This window comes from Echeneis naucrates, chromosome 3, assembly GCF_900963305.1.
Source record: "Echeneis naucrates chromosome 3, fEcheNa1.1, whole genome shotgun sequence".
Taxonomy (NCBI): domain Eukaryota; kingdom Metazoa; phylum Chordata; class Actinopteri; order Carangiformes; family Echeneidae; genus Echeneis; species Echeneis naucrates.
This window is the reverse complement of record NC_042513.1, coordinates 24866666-24883479: the sequence shown is the minus strand read 5'-3', so window position 1 is coordinate 24883479 and position 16814 is coordinate 24866666. Positions and strand designations below refer to the sequence as shown.

The window sequence follows — 16814 nt, the reverse complement described above, 5'->3', positions numbered from 1 at the left end:
TGCCCACGTTGGATCACCCTTATCATGTGACCGGGGTCAGGTGTCGTCCAATGGCTTGGCTGCATAGCTGTTGAGGTGAGCGTCATCCATCACCGGCTTCATAGCACCATTCAGATGATGCCCACAAGGCACTGACGCTTGGCCAGGAGGGAGTGGGGAGGCGGGGGGTGTATGATGAAGGGGTGGAATGAGGGTTAAAAATGATCGTTTTACAAGAACATTCTCAGAACAACAAGTTTTCACAGCAACGACGTGCCATTGCCCTGGAAAACTAAGAGTTAGTGCTCCCAGTGCCACAGTAACCCTCTTCCTGATTCCCTAACAGCAGATTTACAGCCTCCAAACGCCACACTGTGAAAAAAGTGCAATCACTCGCAGGCTCGTAACCTCTTTCCCCTCGCCATCAAGTTCTCTTATTGCTCCATCTTCTCTCCTGGGCTTTATAAATAAACAGCGTCATCAGGAAAAACTTCAGTGTCTCTTCAGAACCAACTCTAATTAGTTTTGCCTGTATATTTATCAAAATGTCTCACTCTGGTATTTGGCCACGTGTGGATCATTTGGGACGATGATGGAGAGGGTTGTTGTGTTGAGCTAGGCATCCACCGCTGCTTAGTGTGGTCCTTTGGGTGCAACTGGCAGGGTCAGGAGTACATGTTTGTTTTTTGTTTTTTGTTTTTTTATTTTACTTTTCCTTCAAGCCAGCTGCTTCTGTTGAACTAGCCCGTAGCGTGGCACAGGTGGCTAGTAGGCCAAAAGTCTCAGCTACTCTCATTCCTCCCCAGTCAGCCTGGAGCGTACACACACACACACACACACACACACACGTGGTCTCTCTCTCTCCATCAGACGCACACGTATTAACACACAGAGACCCAGAGCCTTCGGGGGGTGATGTGTCTCTCCACCCCTTGTCGGAAGAGTAAATGACCAGGAGGAACCTATCTGTTTGTTCTTTTCCTGCCGCTTCTTTTTTTTTTTTTTATTATTATTAGAACCTGATTGCATTTGAACAATAGTTGGCTGCTCGTAAATTTTGCGCCAGTGTTGACATTAGGCCACATTCCATCCCCTAGCCTGAGGAGGAGAAGGAGCAGACCAAGGTGTTCAGTAATTTGTTACGCTGTTAAGCACCTAATGGATGTCCACCTGGTTTTTGAGAGCAGAGGCTGTAGTTCAGGGGCTTGCCTCCTTTGCACTTCCAGACTGCAGTAGTGTTTTATTGCCTCCAATTATGAAGGCTATTTAGAGGCTACCTAGCTTTGTGTGTGTTTTTCTGTTACAACTGGTTCACCGTGCTCTAGACGGGGCAGCCAGCCAGGCCACATCAAGCACTCCTGATGGAAGCCGGCAGGGCCTGTTCAGGTATAGCTACCTCCATGCACAGTCCACAGAACCCCATCCAAACTCAGGGTCCTGCATTCCCGACTGATGCCAATAAAGAGACTTATTTGTTTCATGTGGTTTAATGAACAGGCCAGACTGCAGATGGCGAGGAGACCTCACAGAGTCTGAGGAAAGGGTTGCCCCGCCCAAAGGTACCCACGGTCCCCAGCAGAATTATTGTTCCCAGAAGGAGCAGTTACATGGTGGCACGTGGAAGAGTGTTGAAAGCAAAGCAGCACCCACCTCGTCCCCGGCCGCCCAACCCCACCCCCACCCCCACCCCACCCGCCGCCGCCGACGCTGCCTCTCTTGCTAATGCATTTTTGCGTGGTTTCCACAACCATTAATTAAAGGGGAAAAGAGTGCATCAGATGTTAGTTTTATTAGGCTAGGCTCCTTAGAGGGAATCAAAATGAAAGGAACATATGTCATGCATTTGATGACGCCCCCCGCCCCCGCCCCCACCCCCGCAGCCCGCATTCTCTCTCTGTTTCTTTCTCCACAATTGCCCACCTCACACACTCACAAAGTGTACAGTCAGCAGCTGTCTGCAGACACAATAGCATTTGATTGATCCTAAGGAAACGCTTAAGTTGCGGCGCAGCCCACGCTTTCTGGCTGGCTGGCTGGCTCACATTCTGCACCACTTTACATTTAACGCTGAATGTGGCAGCGATTGGGATAATAGGAATTTGGGATGGCGGGCTGGGGATCTGACGCGCTCTTCAGGCTGTAAAAAGGACAGCCCCGAGAGCTCACAGGATTTCTGGAGTCTTGGGTGGCATAGGTTCAGATCCAGGGTACGACACCTCACAGGTTGGGCCTTGTTCTGAATGTCTCCCCCGTGAAAAGCCCTCTGCGTGACATCACTTGTATGTCTTGCACAACAAAGTAAAAAGATAAGTATTCGGATAAATGCTATCAGTCTGTCTGACTGATGTGACCAATTGCTAATTTCTCACTCAACATTGCACAGATACAAAATGTACATAGATAATTTACCTCTTTCTTTCAACTTGATTCGTGACTGATGCCTTACCTCCAGGGTCAGGCTGATTTATGAGACACGGGCCAGTTTTTTCATGACGTGTTTGATTGCATTCTCAGTATCAGGCCCTCGGTTGCCAAAACCATAAAAATTCACACCTGCACAGCTCTGCAGGAGCGTCAAATGAGGCACAGCCAGAGCATGAGAGCGCAGGTGATCTCAGGTATTTTGTTTCCCTTGATCAGCACAGGAACATAACGCAGTTTCAAAACTAACATGGATGAGTGATTGATTGATGGCATGACTCATTGTGGCTTAACAGTGGCAAACAACAGTGTCTCATAAAATCCCTTATCACATATTTTTATCTTCTCTCTGTTTTATTGGCAAAGAGCAGTGTAACTGTATAGAAGTGTAATTTTAACAATAATTCTCAAATTATGATCATCACAGTTTCTTGAAGCCATTAAATATAAACGATTAAGGTAAATTAGTCGGGAAGATAGAGCGATTTGTAATGCGGGTTTCATAAAATCATCTACCATTGTGATCTAAAAAATTAGACAGAAGTTTTAAAAGACACATGCTCATGCACGTTCACGTACCAAACAGAAATAGATCCCAAATCGAATCATCAAATTACGTAATGTTCATTAAATATATTTAATTCCCTTCCAAAATCCTGGCTTGACTCCACCATTGTTCTAAGATGAACAGCCCAGCCTGACCTGACTAATCCCATGTGGTTATATATGACCTCCTGTTGCAATAATGCAATAAATGTTGTCCCCCCCTCTACGCTGGCTGGGTTCTTTTTCACTTGGTCTGACACAATTGTGCATTTATCAGTGTAATTGCATGAGTCGGAAGCACTGATGTTGTCTATTAGGCGGATTTCCATCCTGTTAAGAGCAGAGGGCCTTTTAATGTATGGCCCCGCTTGAGTGTACTGCTGCACAATTACACACAGGCCTGAGATTGAGTGGGCTGATGATGCCGATGATCGTGATGGTCGGGACGGTGGCGACGGCGGCGATATCGGACCATCAGACGCTCGTCCGACAACCCTTTCAGAGAGAGACTAAGAGTGAAACAACAAAGTGAAACCGAGGTTAATCATTTTATTTACTCGTTTTTCTCCTTCCCCTGCCACCCTCTCTCCCTCTCCCTTTCCGTTCTTTTACCAAGTGATGGAGCTCTGACCACGGAGCAAAGGGGCGGGGAGGAAATCGATGCGGAGCGCATTACAGTAAAACGTATTGATTAGGAGACCTGTGAGCAGTGTGTTGGTCACAGAGATGGTGGAATGATGCAATGCTTAAAGGAATTTATCCTTTGACTTTTACATTAACCTTTTATTGACTGCTTTGCCTGTCCATAATTAACACTCACTTTAGCTAAAGTGGTTAGTTTGAGCGCAAAGGGGGCTCCGGCCCCTTATTGCAGCGAGGGCCGTGGAGCTGCCGCCCCAGCCGCAGTTCAAGTGCACTGTGCTGCATGGAGGGAAAGGCCTCTGTGGAATAGAGGCGATAGAATCCTAGATACCTTTCACATTAGCATACCATTTGAGTGGGGGCCTTCCAGGCTATAAGGTTTCAGGGCAAATTGAAATGAGTGATTGTATTGCCAATCTCTCTTGACCGAGCGCCAGATGGGATAGTTAGGCCCATATCTGTCTGGGGTTAATCCATTGGAACAGCCAGCACTCACAAACACATTCTCTCCCTCCTCAGCCTCCCACACACACCTCTTTGTCTTTGACCTTAACTTTAAGGTGGGCTGTTCTGCCATGGGAAAGTCTTTTGGTGAGCCTTGTTTGTACGCCACTGTGGCTTACACTGAATTTCTAGCAAGAGCCCTGGAGAGCTTAAGGCACCTCGCTCGGTATTGACTTTTTGTTTGGTTCCATTTTAGCAGTCAAGGGACGCTACTCTGTGAACAGTAGTAGATTGTGTAAAAGTGTGTGCTGAATTACCTACACTTTATTATCTTTGATAGTCTTCCAGTCTTGATATCTTTTATATCTCTGGTAAACCAGGAGCCTTCTATTTGCAAGCTAATGTTGCAAGATCTCTTGTCAGATAAACGCGGCAGCTCTGTTGAAGGCAGCTGGTCAGGTTTTTGCTTTATGTAGCCTTTCATTATGAGTCAGGGCAGCAGAAAAGAGGCAAGTGTTTTCTCTCATAGCTGCACTGTATGAATACTTAATCGGACCAAATCAAAGGCCTTGGCTCCCTCAGCCTACGGTGTCCTCGAGCTGATGTCAGCGGAACCACACACTCTGTGTGAGCGTGTGCTGTCTGGATCGGTTTGCACTCCCTGTCTCTTTCACACATGCTCTGTATATATGTATGCCAGCCAGGTCCTCCTCCTCTGAAGTGGCGCTTCCTTTAATTCGCACCCTAAATAAATGATGAGAACATTTAAACACACGGCTCGTCGCAAAGCCCCAAGGTCGCCTAATCGTATTATTTATGAAGTGATGTGCTACATAATGGTACTTAGTGCATGTTAACAGATGCTATTATCAGGCCCTGATCCAGAGTGCAGAAGATATATTGGAACAGTGGCTGTTAATGCTGGTCTTCACCGCCGTAATGCAGCAGCTCTATAAAGGGCTAACCGCACCAAAATGCAGCACTTAGGCTGAGAGCCAGTCGAACATTAAGTGGCTCCGGTGAAAATATATAACCACAAATTGTGGCAGCCCCCGGCTGTCCCTAGACAACTTTAACATCCCTTCATCTCATCTATAACCGGCCCCCATATCCCTCTCTATGGCTCTCGGTGTCCTCTGCATCCTCTCCTTTAGTTGCTGGCCACAAGGTGGTGGTGGTCGTGTCTGTGAGTGTGCGTGTGAGGGGTGTATTTGAGGTTTGTTTTTGGTGTGGATGAGGTAAAGAGATATGACAGGACAGACCCTGGCATAATGACTGAGTGGGGACTATAACCGGCCTCGCGGCTCTACAAGGAAATTCTTGGGCCACCACTCACAAGCGCACACGTGACATACAAATGCCGTCCTCCGCCTCTCCCTCTTGCACCTCCAGGTCAAGGGTCACTCATCTGTCAAGAGGCAGAGGGAGGGCAGATTTACAATGACAGCAGAGAGCAACACCAAGTCACCGCAGTAAATATTTACACTGGTCTGACAAAAGATGTGGCTAAGGTCTGTGGGGGTTCTCCACACTGTAGAAATTGCAGCTAACCTCAGATTATTAGTCATATAAAAATCATGCAGTGATATGAAAAGGTCTGGTTTCTCTCACCGCACTGTCATGATTGCAACAGAGAGTGATGTTCTTGGGAAAGCATCCCGCTGCGTGTACGTGTGTGTGATGAATGGGGTTTTAATCATGGTTTCTCATCAGCGTGTCATTGTCACAGCCATTTATGGTTTTAGTTTACTGACACATCATTTTTACCGCTCCCTCTGCTCTGTTCAGCTCCATCAGATTTACTGACTTGAAAGTTTCGTAACCGTGTTGCTAAAGTAAGAAAATAGAAGCTGCACAGCAATCAATAATTCAAATATCCTTAAATAACGTCTGCAGGAAAACCGTTATTTGACATATTTGTACTACGTCTCCTTTGCACACACAGACACACTTACTCCTTCATATCCTGGAGGTTTTAATAGGGCCCAGTGTTATTAGGAGTCATAAAAGGAGAGGAAAGACACAAGTTGACTGCCTCCTGGTCAAACACAAAACACCCACTGTGTATTTAGGGACAAGCTAAAACACACACACATTGGCAATGTCAGGTATGTATATATATGTATATATATATATATATATATATATATATTTGATCTGGAATGATCTGAAGATATGAATTCTTTTTAAACTTTCCTGAGCTTCATATAAATGCAGCATATTAAAAGCACCAGCAGAAAGTTCTTGTGAGTGAGCTTTGCTGGTGGAGAGTCCACCAGTTGGTTTTGACAGGAGGGAGGAGTTAATGGTCACATTTGCTTCCTGCGTCCTGTCGCCTCAGGTGCCACTCGAGTCTGGCCCAGACATTACCCCCTGAGGAGGCCCCGGTGGACCGGCCCTTCTGGGGCGTGGATGACCCTAACATGCCGCTGCCGTTTGATCTCTCTGAAATCATCAACAGAGTGGAGTCGCTTCTCTGGAGGTGGGCCCGAAATGTTGAGGTGTAAAAATGTGCTTATGGACGTTTATATATCGCCTATCCGGCATATTTTCATTCACAGATGGCTCGCTAGTTTGTTCATTGCTTCTACATGATTTCATAGTTGCTCTAAATTGTAATTTAAAGTGTAATCTGTTTAACACAATCAGATATGAACACTGATAAAATGCATTTCGGTCCTCATCTCAGCCAGTGTTAACTATAATGTGCAATAAAGTGGCTGTCCAGTCTTTTATTAAAGCACAGATGTATTTTGATCATCAGTTATCTCTCCTGTTATCTTTTTAAACAGGATGTGAAGGGTGAATGGAGTGAGAAAGAAGAAAACCCACCAGCTTTTCTGAATGGCCCCCCACGTTAACCAGGGGACAGACCACTGAAGACAGCTCCGTTTTGATCACTTCAAGATTGATTTTTTCTTTTGATTGGAGCATCTCCATTCCCTCTACTCCACTTTTCACTTCCCCAACTGATGCTAGCATCTCAGCTCACTCTAGCTTGGATTTGGCTGGAAGGAAACCAGACAACCACACACCACGATTAGAATCAGCGTAGCGCTTCGGTAACATGCTAACAAGGCGAGCTTTTGCGACAAGCAATTAGTTTCACATCGGTCTAACGAAACATAAGTGAAACCTACATTTCAGTGTTGGCATACATTGTGCAAGTATTTATCATTTCAGTGTACTCTGTTACTTAACCTCATATAACCCAGTCATGCTTTTATCAGTAGATTGACCCATTCTCAGTAGTCCAGTACAGTACATACATATATGCTTTTTACTCGACACACGGTGTGCTATAATACAGTATACAATGGCTAAAGAACGTCAGTTTGCTCACATGGTATTGCATTTTTCACTTGTGTATAGTGTAATCCCTTTTATTGTGTTAAGAAGTGGAATGAGCCTGAAGAGACCAAAGAAAGATTGTGATAAAAAAGTTATGAATGTCACCCAATGGAGAACATGAAGAATGTGTTGTTTGGCGTGTTTGTCCCATATTGATGTGCGAGAGTGTGCGTGCGCGTGCGCGTGTTTGTATATGTACATTGAGTCATATGAATATAGATGCAATCATGTGTGTTTGTGCCTGTGCATGTTCGCTCACCCACGTTGTCTACGTGAAGACTAGTGTGTGTGTGTGTGTGTGTGTGTGAGAGTGTGATAGTGTGTGTGAGCCTGTAGGCAGCCTGCCAGTTGTTTGTTCTTGAAGATGTGCATATGGAGAAAACAGAGACTAGCAGCGGGGCCCCCTCTGCCTCTGCTCTGATGAAAGGCAGCACTGATAGAATGACCCGAAACACAACCGCCGTTTCTCATAATTACAGCTGTTCAATCGCTTTTAATTACTCTTAAAGTGTGTTGAGCACCACATTCCCCTGTAATGCTGCAGGCCATCCGAGAAAGCGAGAGAAAGATCCGGCACTTCTGACAATATCCACTTTCAAAAAAGCTAAAAAGGGTGGAAAAGGGGGCCGACGTCAAAGCAGTGTAGCAGCCCTCCTCGTTTGATTTCTTTCTCTATCTAGTTCATGATGAAGTAGAGATGCTGTTTACTATTAAAAATGCAGAATGCACTCCTTTTTTTACTTCTGAAGTTTTTTCCAAGATGTTAATGGTTGCCAAACACTGTTCTTCTTGCTTCTTCTTTTGCTGCGCCTCTGTTGTTTGGTGTTGTCGGAGAGATTTGTTTGTAGATCGGCAGTAGCGTTGACTTGTTTGAATCACTCTGTGCTCCCTGCGCCACAGCTTGTCTGTCTGAAGCAATAGGAATGGCAGTAATTAAAAAAAAAAACAGTGTTTTATCCAACAACCTGCATCCCTCTGTTATTTGTGTGCCTTTGTGAATTATTTTCTCCGCACATATGACAGGTACAAAAGTCGAACGTGTATGTGGGTGTGTGTGTTTCTCTTTAAATGTTGCTTGATTGTATTCCTCCTCATTATCTTTGACCTGACCTTAAACTTAGCCAGCCCAGGATATACACGTGTATCTTAACTCTCACACCACGGTGAATTATTTTTTGCTTTGAAGCAGGCTCGCCCCCCCGAAACCTCTGCCTAGCTCAAGATAAACAGGCTGGCGACGGACAAAGATCCCTTATTGAGTGATGCAGCTCACTGACATGAAAATGAATTTCCGTTCCATGTCAAGGCCAGATGGAGCCCACATGCACGGTGCACCAAGAAATAATTCCAAATATTTAAACGATGATGTTGTGAGTACCGGAGGGGTCAGGTTGTCCCCTATCTGGGTAATTTACAGTAAAGCTGTCAATCACTGAGACATACAAACACATCTCTGGTCATTTCCCGTGGGCCAAACATTTGGTCTTCCAACAAAGTTCAAATAAATGTTGAAACGAACTGAACTGTAGTTCTAATATTCATGCTCGAGTAATTTTCATGGCAGACCTCCACTGTGTTGAGTGAAACAATGAATGTAATGGAATCAATGAACTAACACGTCTGTCGTCCTCTGAAAAAACACACAGCAGCCAACAACCCGTTTGACTGACTTTTGAACTTCTTTGTACGAGACAATGACATGTTGAGTACGTCTGTTTTACACTTATCAAGTAAACCTTTTCAGGTCTAGACTGTTGTGTTATTTTTTCTTTTGACAGCTGCTTCTTTCTGTTTTCTTTAAACTTCAAAGGAACCAGGAACTGGACCAGCAGAACAAACTGCTTTTGCAAACGACAAATTGATTGATGGATTGATTGACTGGTTGATGTCACCACCAGTGATGAAGCGATGGGTGATGTTTTTTGTGTCTCTCCAAAACCTCGACTGCACCCCCTCCCACCCCCACCCCCACCCCCAGTGGACAGCCATCGCAGAGGTCGCCCATGTTAACTACTTCCTGTAGTGGTGGAGTGACTGAGTGATGGATAAGTGTGGAGCGCTCTCCCCTCAGGGGCCGACTAGAAAAGGGTCCCACTTGAAGAGACAATAATGCAGTGCTGGTGAGTGCCACAGTTATGCATTGTTTTGACCGGGGTCAGCCGCGAGCCATCCAGCCAAGCCAGTCTCAATTAGGCCAACAATAGGTGCAAGGAGAGATAAAATAACCAGGTGTGTGGTGGGGAAAGGTACCGGTTCGAGGTCATATCCCAGTCAAATGTTCCGGCATACGGCTTTGAGACAGGGGTTGATTGTAGGGCAGTTTAATGAAATAGGAGAAGGGATCTGAATCCAAATTTTTTTATCTGATTCATTAAAAAAAAAAAAAAACGTTAGAATGATCACATTATGTTTGGTGAATAAAGATCCCATCGATGTGAGTGAAGGATGATTTTATTTTACATTTAGAACTGAGGCCATCTGACTTCAATCTTAATGTTATCAGGTTGTGTAAACTGCCCTTTTTTTTTTCTTTTTTTTTTTTTTGAGGACCATGCATTCTTCTGTGCTCATATAATGCACATTCCAGTATTTGTGTTTTGTGTCTTTAAGATCGAATACATGTGTAAAATTGTCAATGTGTATGTTGTACAAATGAAGAGGTATGTGTAAAGTATCCGTGTGTGTCTGTGTGTGTGTCCTAAGTTCCAGTGCAGCCTGGTGTAAAAAGCCCTGGGGCCTGAGAGGCTGTAGTAATTGTAGAAGCAGGGTGAAGAGCTGAAGATAGCATCGCAGCTCAGGCGCGGCTGTCAGCAGTGGGAAGGGCTGCACTCATTTGTCACTAACGCAAACAAACACCACTCATCACTAAAAAAACAGCGACTTGATTGAACACATGTGAAGCAATGCCAGCCTGAACGCTTTGCAACTGTTAATTACACTTAAGGTCGTAAAAAGCCAAGCCAGACAAATTTGACATCAGTGGGAGTACAAGGCAGCAGCTATATAACTGTTTTGATGCTAAAGGTCATGAAGACATTGAATGTAAAAATTCAGATTCGGTTTAATGCGGGAGACATTTATTTTCATATGTGACTTTGCATGTGTCTAAAAAAAAAAAAAAAAAATCTTAATATCATTGAAATGTTGTCATCAAGCCGTGATTGGAGGCTACAGAGAGTCGCTATCAGAAATTGATGAGACTCTGTCGAGCAGGAGTTAGCTGCATGCTAACCTCAAAAGAAGAAAATACGTGCCGGAGATGAGAGACATCACTTTGATCCTGAACTCGCAGCATTTGTTTTTTGTTTTTTTTTTCCAGTGGTAACTAACAGCATTAATCACAATGTTGGCTTTGAGGAAAACAAACAGCTCCTTCTGATTTAGCTAAATGCGCAGAATTACTTAACTCTGTAGCCTGCCTGAGCATCGACATCATCATCATCATCAGCAGCCGATGTTACTGCTTCATTCCATTAGTTGGGTCTGTGTCTGAGATAACCATCAAATTAATAAAATCCGTACGGATGTATCCCTCCATGCAAAAGATCTCTTCTGCTCTCTTCTCATCCGGAGCTGCTTTTGGTGCTGAGTCTTAAAATTTCAAGCGCCCTCCAAACTAGCAGCTCAGCTGCTCCATCGGTGAGCGGCGTGATCACCGCTGACAGGCTCGCTGCCCCTCAGTTCAGTTAGCATTAGAACTAGACCGAGAGCAAAGCAATGGTGAAGTCTTGATGCTGATGCCGATGCTGTCAAGATCTTGGCAGCTTAGCGGCTCTGATGAGCGGAGGGCATGGCGTGATGTGTGCATGCGTGTTTGTGTGTTGTTTGTGTACGATAGGAGAATGTAGAGTGGGTCTTGCGGGAGAGAGGCCTTGCAGATCAAACAGCGGTCTGATCAAATGTAGAGCATCCTTGTGGGTCACTGCTGTGGCCCTGGCTCTGGTGACCGGCGGCCCTGATATCATCTGTCCTGTAGGACCTCACTCTCTTTATCTCTGGTGCTTGCATTTCCAATTTGAAGTGGCTGACCCATTTCTCTCATTCCCTCCTAATCTTCATCTGATGTTTTTTTCTCGAGTCGTCCATTCCATTTTTTGTCAGTCTCAACTAATGCGGCTCTCTTATGTCCTATTTGTGGCACTTTGTGGCGTAAAAATTTGACTCTTTCTATGTCATTTGGAATAAAAGTGGAAATCATAATTGCTGTAAACAAGAAGAAACTGTCATGATGTAAACTGCCTGTCATTTGATCCGACAACAGAAATCTGGCAGACTAACATATGCCACTTCTACCAGTCAATGAACCAGTCAATGAATCTGCCATTATTATAATTACGGCTTTTTGAGTTCACAGGCCTGAAGAGTAACAAAAGGCTAGAAAAAACAGTTTTGGCTTTGTGGTTTCGAATTTGAGACATCAAAACACGGTGCGGTGTATCTTTAAATCCTCTTTGCTGCTTATCTGCTATCAAGGCCTCACTCTCTCCTTACTTTTCCCACCCTTCACAGACACTGAGCTCTCTTCCTTCCGAGTGACGCTGAAGTAGCTCGACTCGTACCTGTCTCACCCTTTTACCATTGCGAGCCCTGTTAGCGCCCTGCCATTCATATCAGGAGGATTAAATGGATCGTTTTCCAGCGTCCGCAGCTTCTCCGCCAAGTGGTCTTGATGTCAGGCCAAGTATAATTGAGTCATCTGCATCTCATCTAAAATGGATGAAAGGACTTTTTGATATCACCAGTCTCTTGCCCCCCCCCCCCACCCCACCCCAATACCCAGCAGGCAAGAGAAAAAGGCTTAGGCTAGCATCACTTCTTTTTAAAAAGGTAGCCATCACCGCTTGTGCAATAACACACATGAGAGTACTTCAGTTCAGTCAAGTAAGACAAAGCACTTGTGCGACCATTTGACTATTTCCCGTGACCTTGTTGTACTTTTGCCCTACAAAAACCGTCACACTATCTTTTCCCTCGGTCCGTGCGTATGGTTAGCACAATATGAGAGGAAGGAGTGCAAAGTGACAGTAAATACGTAACAACGACAAGGTGATGGATGGATATAAGGGAGGTGGTGAGACACTTCAGTTTAAAAGCAGCAGAAAGGAGAGCAGGACGGTGCGATGTTTTCATCAGAAGAGACACTCAACCTTGCACATCTGCTCCCGCCTTGAGGATGAATTGCTGGCCAGGCCTCACAAATACACACACACACTTGTCCCCATCAACAACACTGCTGCCCTTTGATTGACAGCTCTTCAAATGAGTGTCTGAGTAGCGCTGGGCTCAGGGCCTCCAAGTAAGTGGGCCGTCAAATTACATCCAGGGGACCGGCTGGACCCCTCTCCCCTGGCAGAGGAGATCTATTTATTTGTCTGTTTATTTGCTTGGTTTAAATATTTGTTGGGGGGAAAATATTGAATTTTTGTCCCCCGGTCAAAGTCCCCTCATATTTAGTTAATAAAGAGTAGAGGAGGTTGTTTGCCCAGAAAAGTGCAGGATGGGGGGGCGACTTTATTTAAGGGAGTCCTCAGAGAGATATGGTGACCTTATTCTCTTGGAGGAGAGGGCTGTGTACACTGTGCCGAGATTCACTTTCTCTGCCTCCGCCAGCCTCTGCCATTCTCCAATCTGTCTGTTTACTCAGACATGTTACCTTCCCTTTTCCTCCTATCACTTTCCATCTTCTCCTCTCTTCTCCTCCATCTCTCACCTGACTTTTTCTCTTCCTGCAGCCTGCCTGTCTCTCTACAGAGCCTTGCACTATTTGACTGGAGTCTCTCTCTGGATTCCCTGGGCTGCATCCAGGTTAAACTCTTAATTGCCTCAGCAGTGGGTGGTTTAAGGCACTGGCTCACTGCAGCTCAGCCAGTCCCTGTGCAGGGAAACGTGGGGTTATTGGGGTGGGGGTTGTTCTGTGTTGGATTGTGACTGGTGTGTGCTGGCTGACAGTGCTGGGAGATGATAAAGACTTATTAATATAGATGTCGGAGATGACCTCTGACAGTAACTCTGCAGCGAGTCTCCACAGCGTGTTGCAGACATGATCTCTGCATGCTCCACACATCCATCCATCCATCCTTCAATCAATCAATCAATCAATCAAGTCAATCTATCTATCTATCTATCTATCTCTAGCTCACCTTCTGCGGTCCTCTCTGAAGCATCAGTCTGTTTTTTAAATGCAGCTCCCCACTTTGTCACCTCCAGCCACAACATGTGCGTGATTAGGTGCTACAGCTTTTCTCCCATGAAAACAAAGCCGGCAAACACAACTGCTCAGCTAATCAATCGGATGGATTGTGCATTGTGTGTGGCTATTTGTTCTAAAGTCATCTTGACCGCCTACCATGATAAAACAAAAAAAGATATATCCTGAACTATAAAGGTGGCTTTGAAGGTTGAGAGCACCAGAAGCCCCCTGCCTCATTTCATAAGGCTATATTAGTGAGTTAATGCCCCCAGTCTCAGCGCTCCACCCCTGCTATTGATTCCTGTTTAAAAGGCTATGGGTAGTCAATATCACCTCCTCATCGCCATCTGTCTCTATTTACTAATAAATAAAGTGGGGAGCATTGACTGGTATGGCCAGGCCTGTAAAAGCATGCATGCTAATGAGCACTGGACCTCAGTGGCCGACGGAGGGGAGAGTAGGTGGGGATACTCTACTTCTATCTTGACGGCTCTCACAAGACGCAGCACTCCAATAATTGTAATTGCCTGCCGGTCCAGTTGTTGTTTAACATCGCTCATCAGACCAAATGCAGTTTCACTTCAGCTGCATAGATTTTTCTCCTAGGCGTGCTTGTACGTTCTTTCCGTTAGTTTTTTTTTGTGGTGGGTGGGAGTGTTTTTTCCTCTCCACCCTCCTGGTTGTGTCGAGGTCAGCTCTTAAGGTCGAGCTGGCTCGTTTGTCAGATTTGGCCCACGAGCGCTGCTGCCCCGCACTCTGTCACGCTGATCAATTACAGATCATACAGATGGACTCGTTTGCAATGGCCCCCATGATGCATTTATTCTAAAAGGTGTTCAATCTTTTCCACACCCCCCTCTCATCCCATCCCTCTTAGTTTTGCAATATCTACATAGGGAAAAATTAATGTTCGTATTAATAAAGGTCTGTGGAAGGAAAAAAAATCAATATTTGCAGAGGAAGGAATTCCTCATGTGAGGGTGAGACAAGTTCAATATACATCAACACACACAAGTACAACCGCTGAATGATGACTTAAATGTATTATTAGTATCCCAATGATTGCTGTAACAATGGCAACAGTTCTTTGACGGAAATTTTGAAGAAGTAGCAAAAGAAGCCTTCACACACTTCACACACTCACACGACTGCAGAGTCCATTTGGCTTGACACGGACTTCCTGAGTGAAGGGGTGGTGCTGACGTGTGGAGGCTCTCAGAGCTCAGCATAACACAGTACTGCTGTGTCAACTGTGACCCCGGCGACCCCGCAGGAGCCAGAGAATGGGCCGCGGGGTCGCTCTGCGACTCAGGTGAAATTAGAGGTCAAAGGTCAGCTGTCCAGTGTGTCAGGCTTGCTGATCAGGAAGTGTAGCCTCTCGCTTCAGGGAGTACACAGGGAGTGTCATGTTTTGGACACATACTCACACTCTGACATAAATCTTCCATGCTTACATGCAGTGGAGCTCCCTGTTAAGTCATTGCACTGCAGCAAAGCAGTGAGAAGGTGCCAGCAACAACTACTCAAGGAAACAGTACAAGAACTGGTTATTGGACTCGTGCGACCGACTGTTGTTTGTGGCTCATAATTGCAGATTATGTTGTTATTGTAATTGCCACTGAGACACTGAAATTTGCTGCTACACGACTGTTAAGTGGTTGGAAATTTACTAATTGATGTACATTTTAAGATTTACCTGTTTTATAACTAACATAAATTCCCACCTCTCCTGGCAGTCTGATTGATTTGGTAATTTTTAATGAATTAAGCAGATTTGGAGGCAATTATAAACATGTAGTTTCGAATATTTTTTCTCTAATTTGATTTATCTTTATTCTACTTTCAATTCCTTGGCCAATTCAATATATAAATAAACTTGAGAAAATCTCATCGTATACATAAACATCTTCATTCATAAATATTCCAGTACTTTTTCGCCCATCTGTGGCACTTTCATGCAGAGTTAAGCAGTGCAAAGGTTCATGTTTGTTTGTCCCAACCCTTGCTCTCTATCCGCGGCTCACTCCAACTGTAGACACATTCATTTGGACCCCCTACCTCGCCGCGCTGAGGCAGTCCTTCCTTCCATCCTTCATCCAGAGTCTTGGGTTGGGGAGCTCACTGTTGTTCTGAGACACCCCAGCATCCTGGTAGTGCTATGAAGGGAAAACAGCAGCACCGCAGTGGAGTTTCCTTCCCCTGTCTCATCTGAAGCGGGCTCTGCTGGCTGTCCGGATCAAACCGGCCCGCAGTGTGACGCCGAGTCCTGTCTGCAAACAAGAGGGGGCCCACGCATTAAAGACACGCCACAGGAGCTCTCGCCCTAGAAATATTACTCTGCGAGAGCCCCGGAGAGGGTAATGTTACAGGGAAAGTTTCTGTGTGCATGCACCTGATTTTGGGTTCATGTATGTTTTCAGTTTTTAATTTCATTTACAAAAGAGCTTTTTTAATAACTTAAAAATAATTCATGTCATTTTTTTTTTTTTTTTAACTATTTATCCTCATATGATAGAAGTGAGATGGAGTCACAGCACTTTTTGTCATTACACAAGGTGATGGGTAGGTGTTTCCTGGAAGAAATCCCCCTAATGGCCATTGAATGGTGAGCAAAAAAGAAGAGCTGAGCACCAAGCAAAAGGCAGCTGTCTGAAAAATAGCAAGCCGAAGGAAGAAGATGCTATCGCACTTGACACAGGTGAACTTGGCAAGTGCAGAAGAATAAGAATCTAATCTAATTCTAAGAATAAAACCACTAACCAGTGATTAGCCCTCTTTAAAGAATCTGAAGTTATTTTGATTTTGTTAGCAAAGGTCACAAAAAAATTAATTTCACCGTTTTGAAATTGTTGTCACCGCTGTCTAATATTTTTCAGCATTTTAGTGTGACACCACTTGATTCAGGGACTCGCTAAAGTTTGAAAGTCTCAGGTTTTCCTTCTTCATCTTTGTTCATCCCTGCTTCTGACAAAAAAAAAAAGACAGGCACTCTTCACTCTCCTATCGCTCTCTTCTTGCTCTTTTTTCCCCTCTCCTCTTCTCGCCTTCTTCCTCCACTCTCTCTGTCCAGGGAGTCATTATTGCTTTGGTAAATATTTCATAGGCCTCAATACCTTTGCACACAGCCACCTGCCAGCCGCTTCTCCTCTCGCACACAGACCATGGATAGACAGATCAAAATGAAAGAGAGCAAAGTGAAGGAGGAGGAGGAGGGAGAAGAAGTCTGCTCTCTCTGCCTGCC

General features: G+C 45.0%; 1 protein-coding gene across 2 annotated transcripts in view; it reads left to right on the top strand.

The window, feature by feature from the left end:
* The window catches only part of fto (FTO alpha-ketoglutarate dependent dioxygenase), a 111839-nt gene extending 103505 nt beyond the window's left edge, over positions 1–8334 (top strand). For both annotated transcript variants that reach the window (XM_029498862.1, XM_029498863.1), the window contains exons 9-10: positions 6374–6514; positions 6825–8334. In XM_029498862.1, the coding sequence (XP_029354722.1) occupies positions 6374–6514; positions 6825–6831 (148 nt within the window). In that variant the 3' untranslated portion in view covers positions 6832–8334. The remainder of the gene's footprint in view (positions 1–6373; positions 6515–6824) is intronic.
* The last annotated feature ends 8480 nt before the right edge of the window (positions 8335–16814 follow it).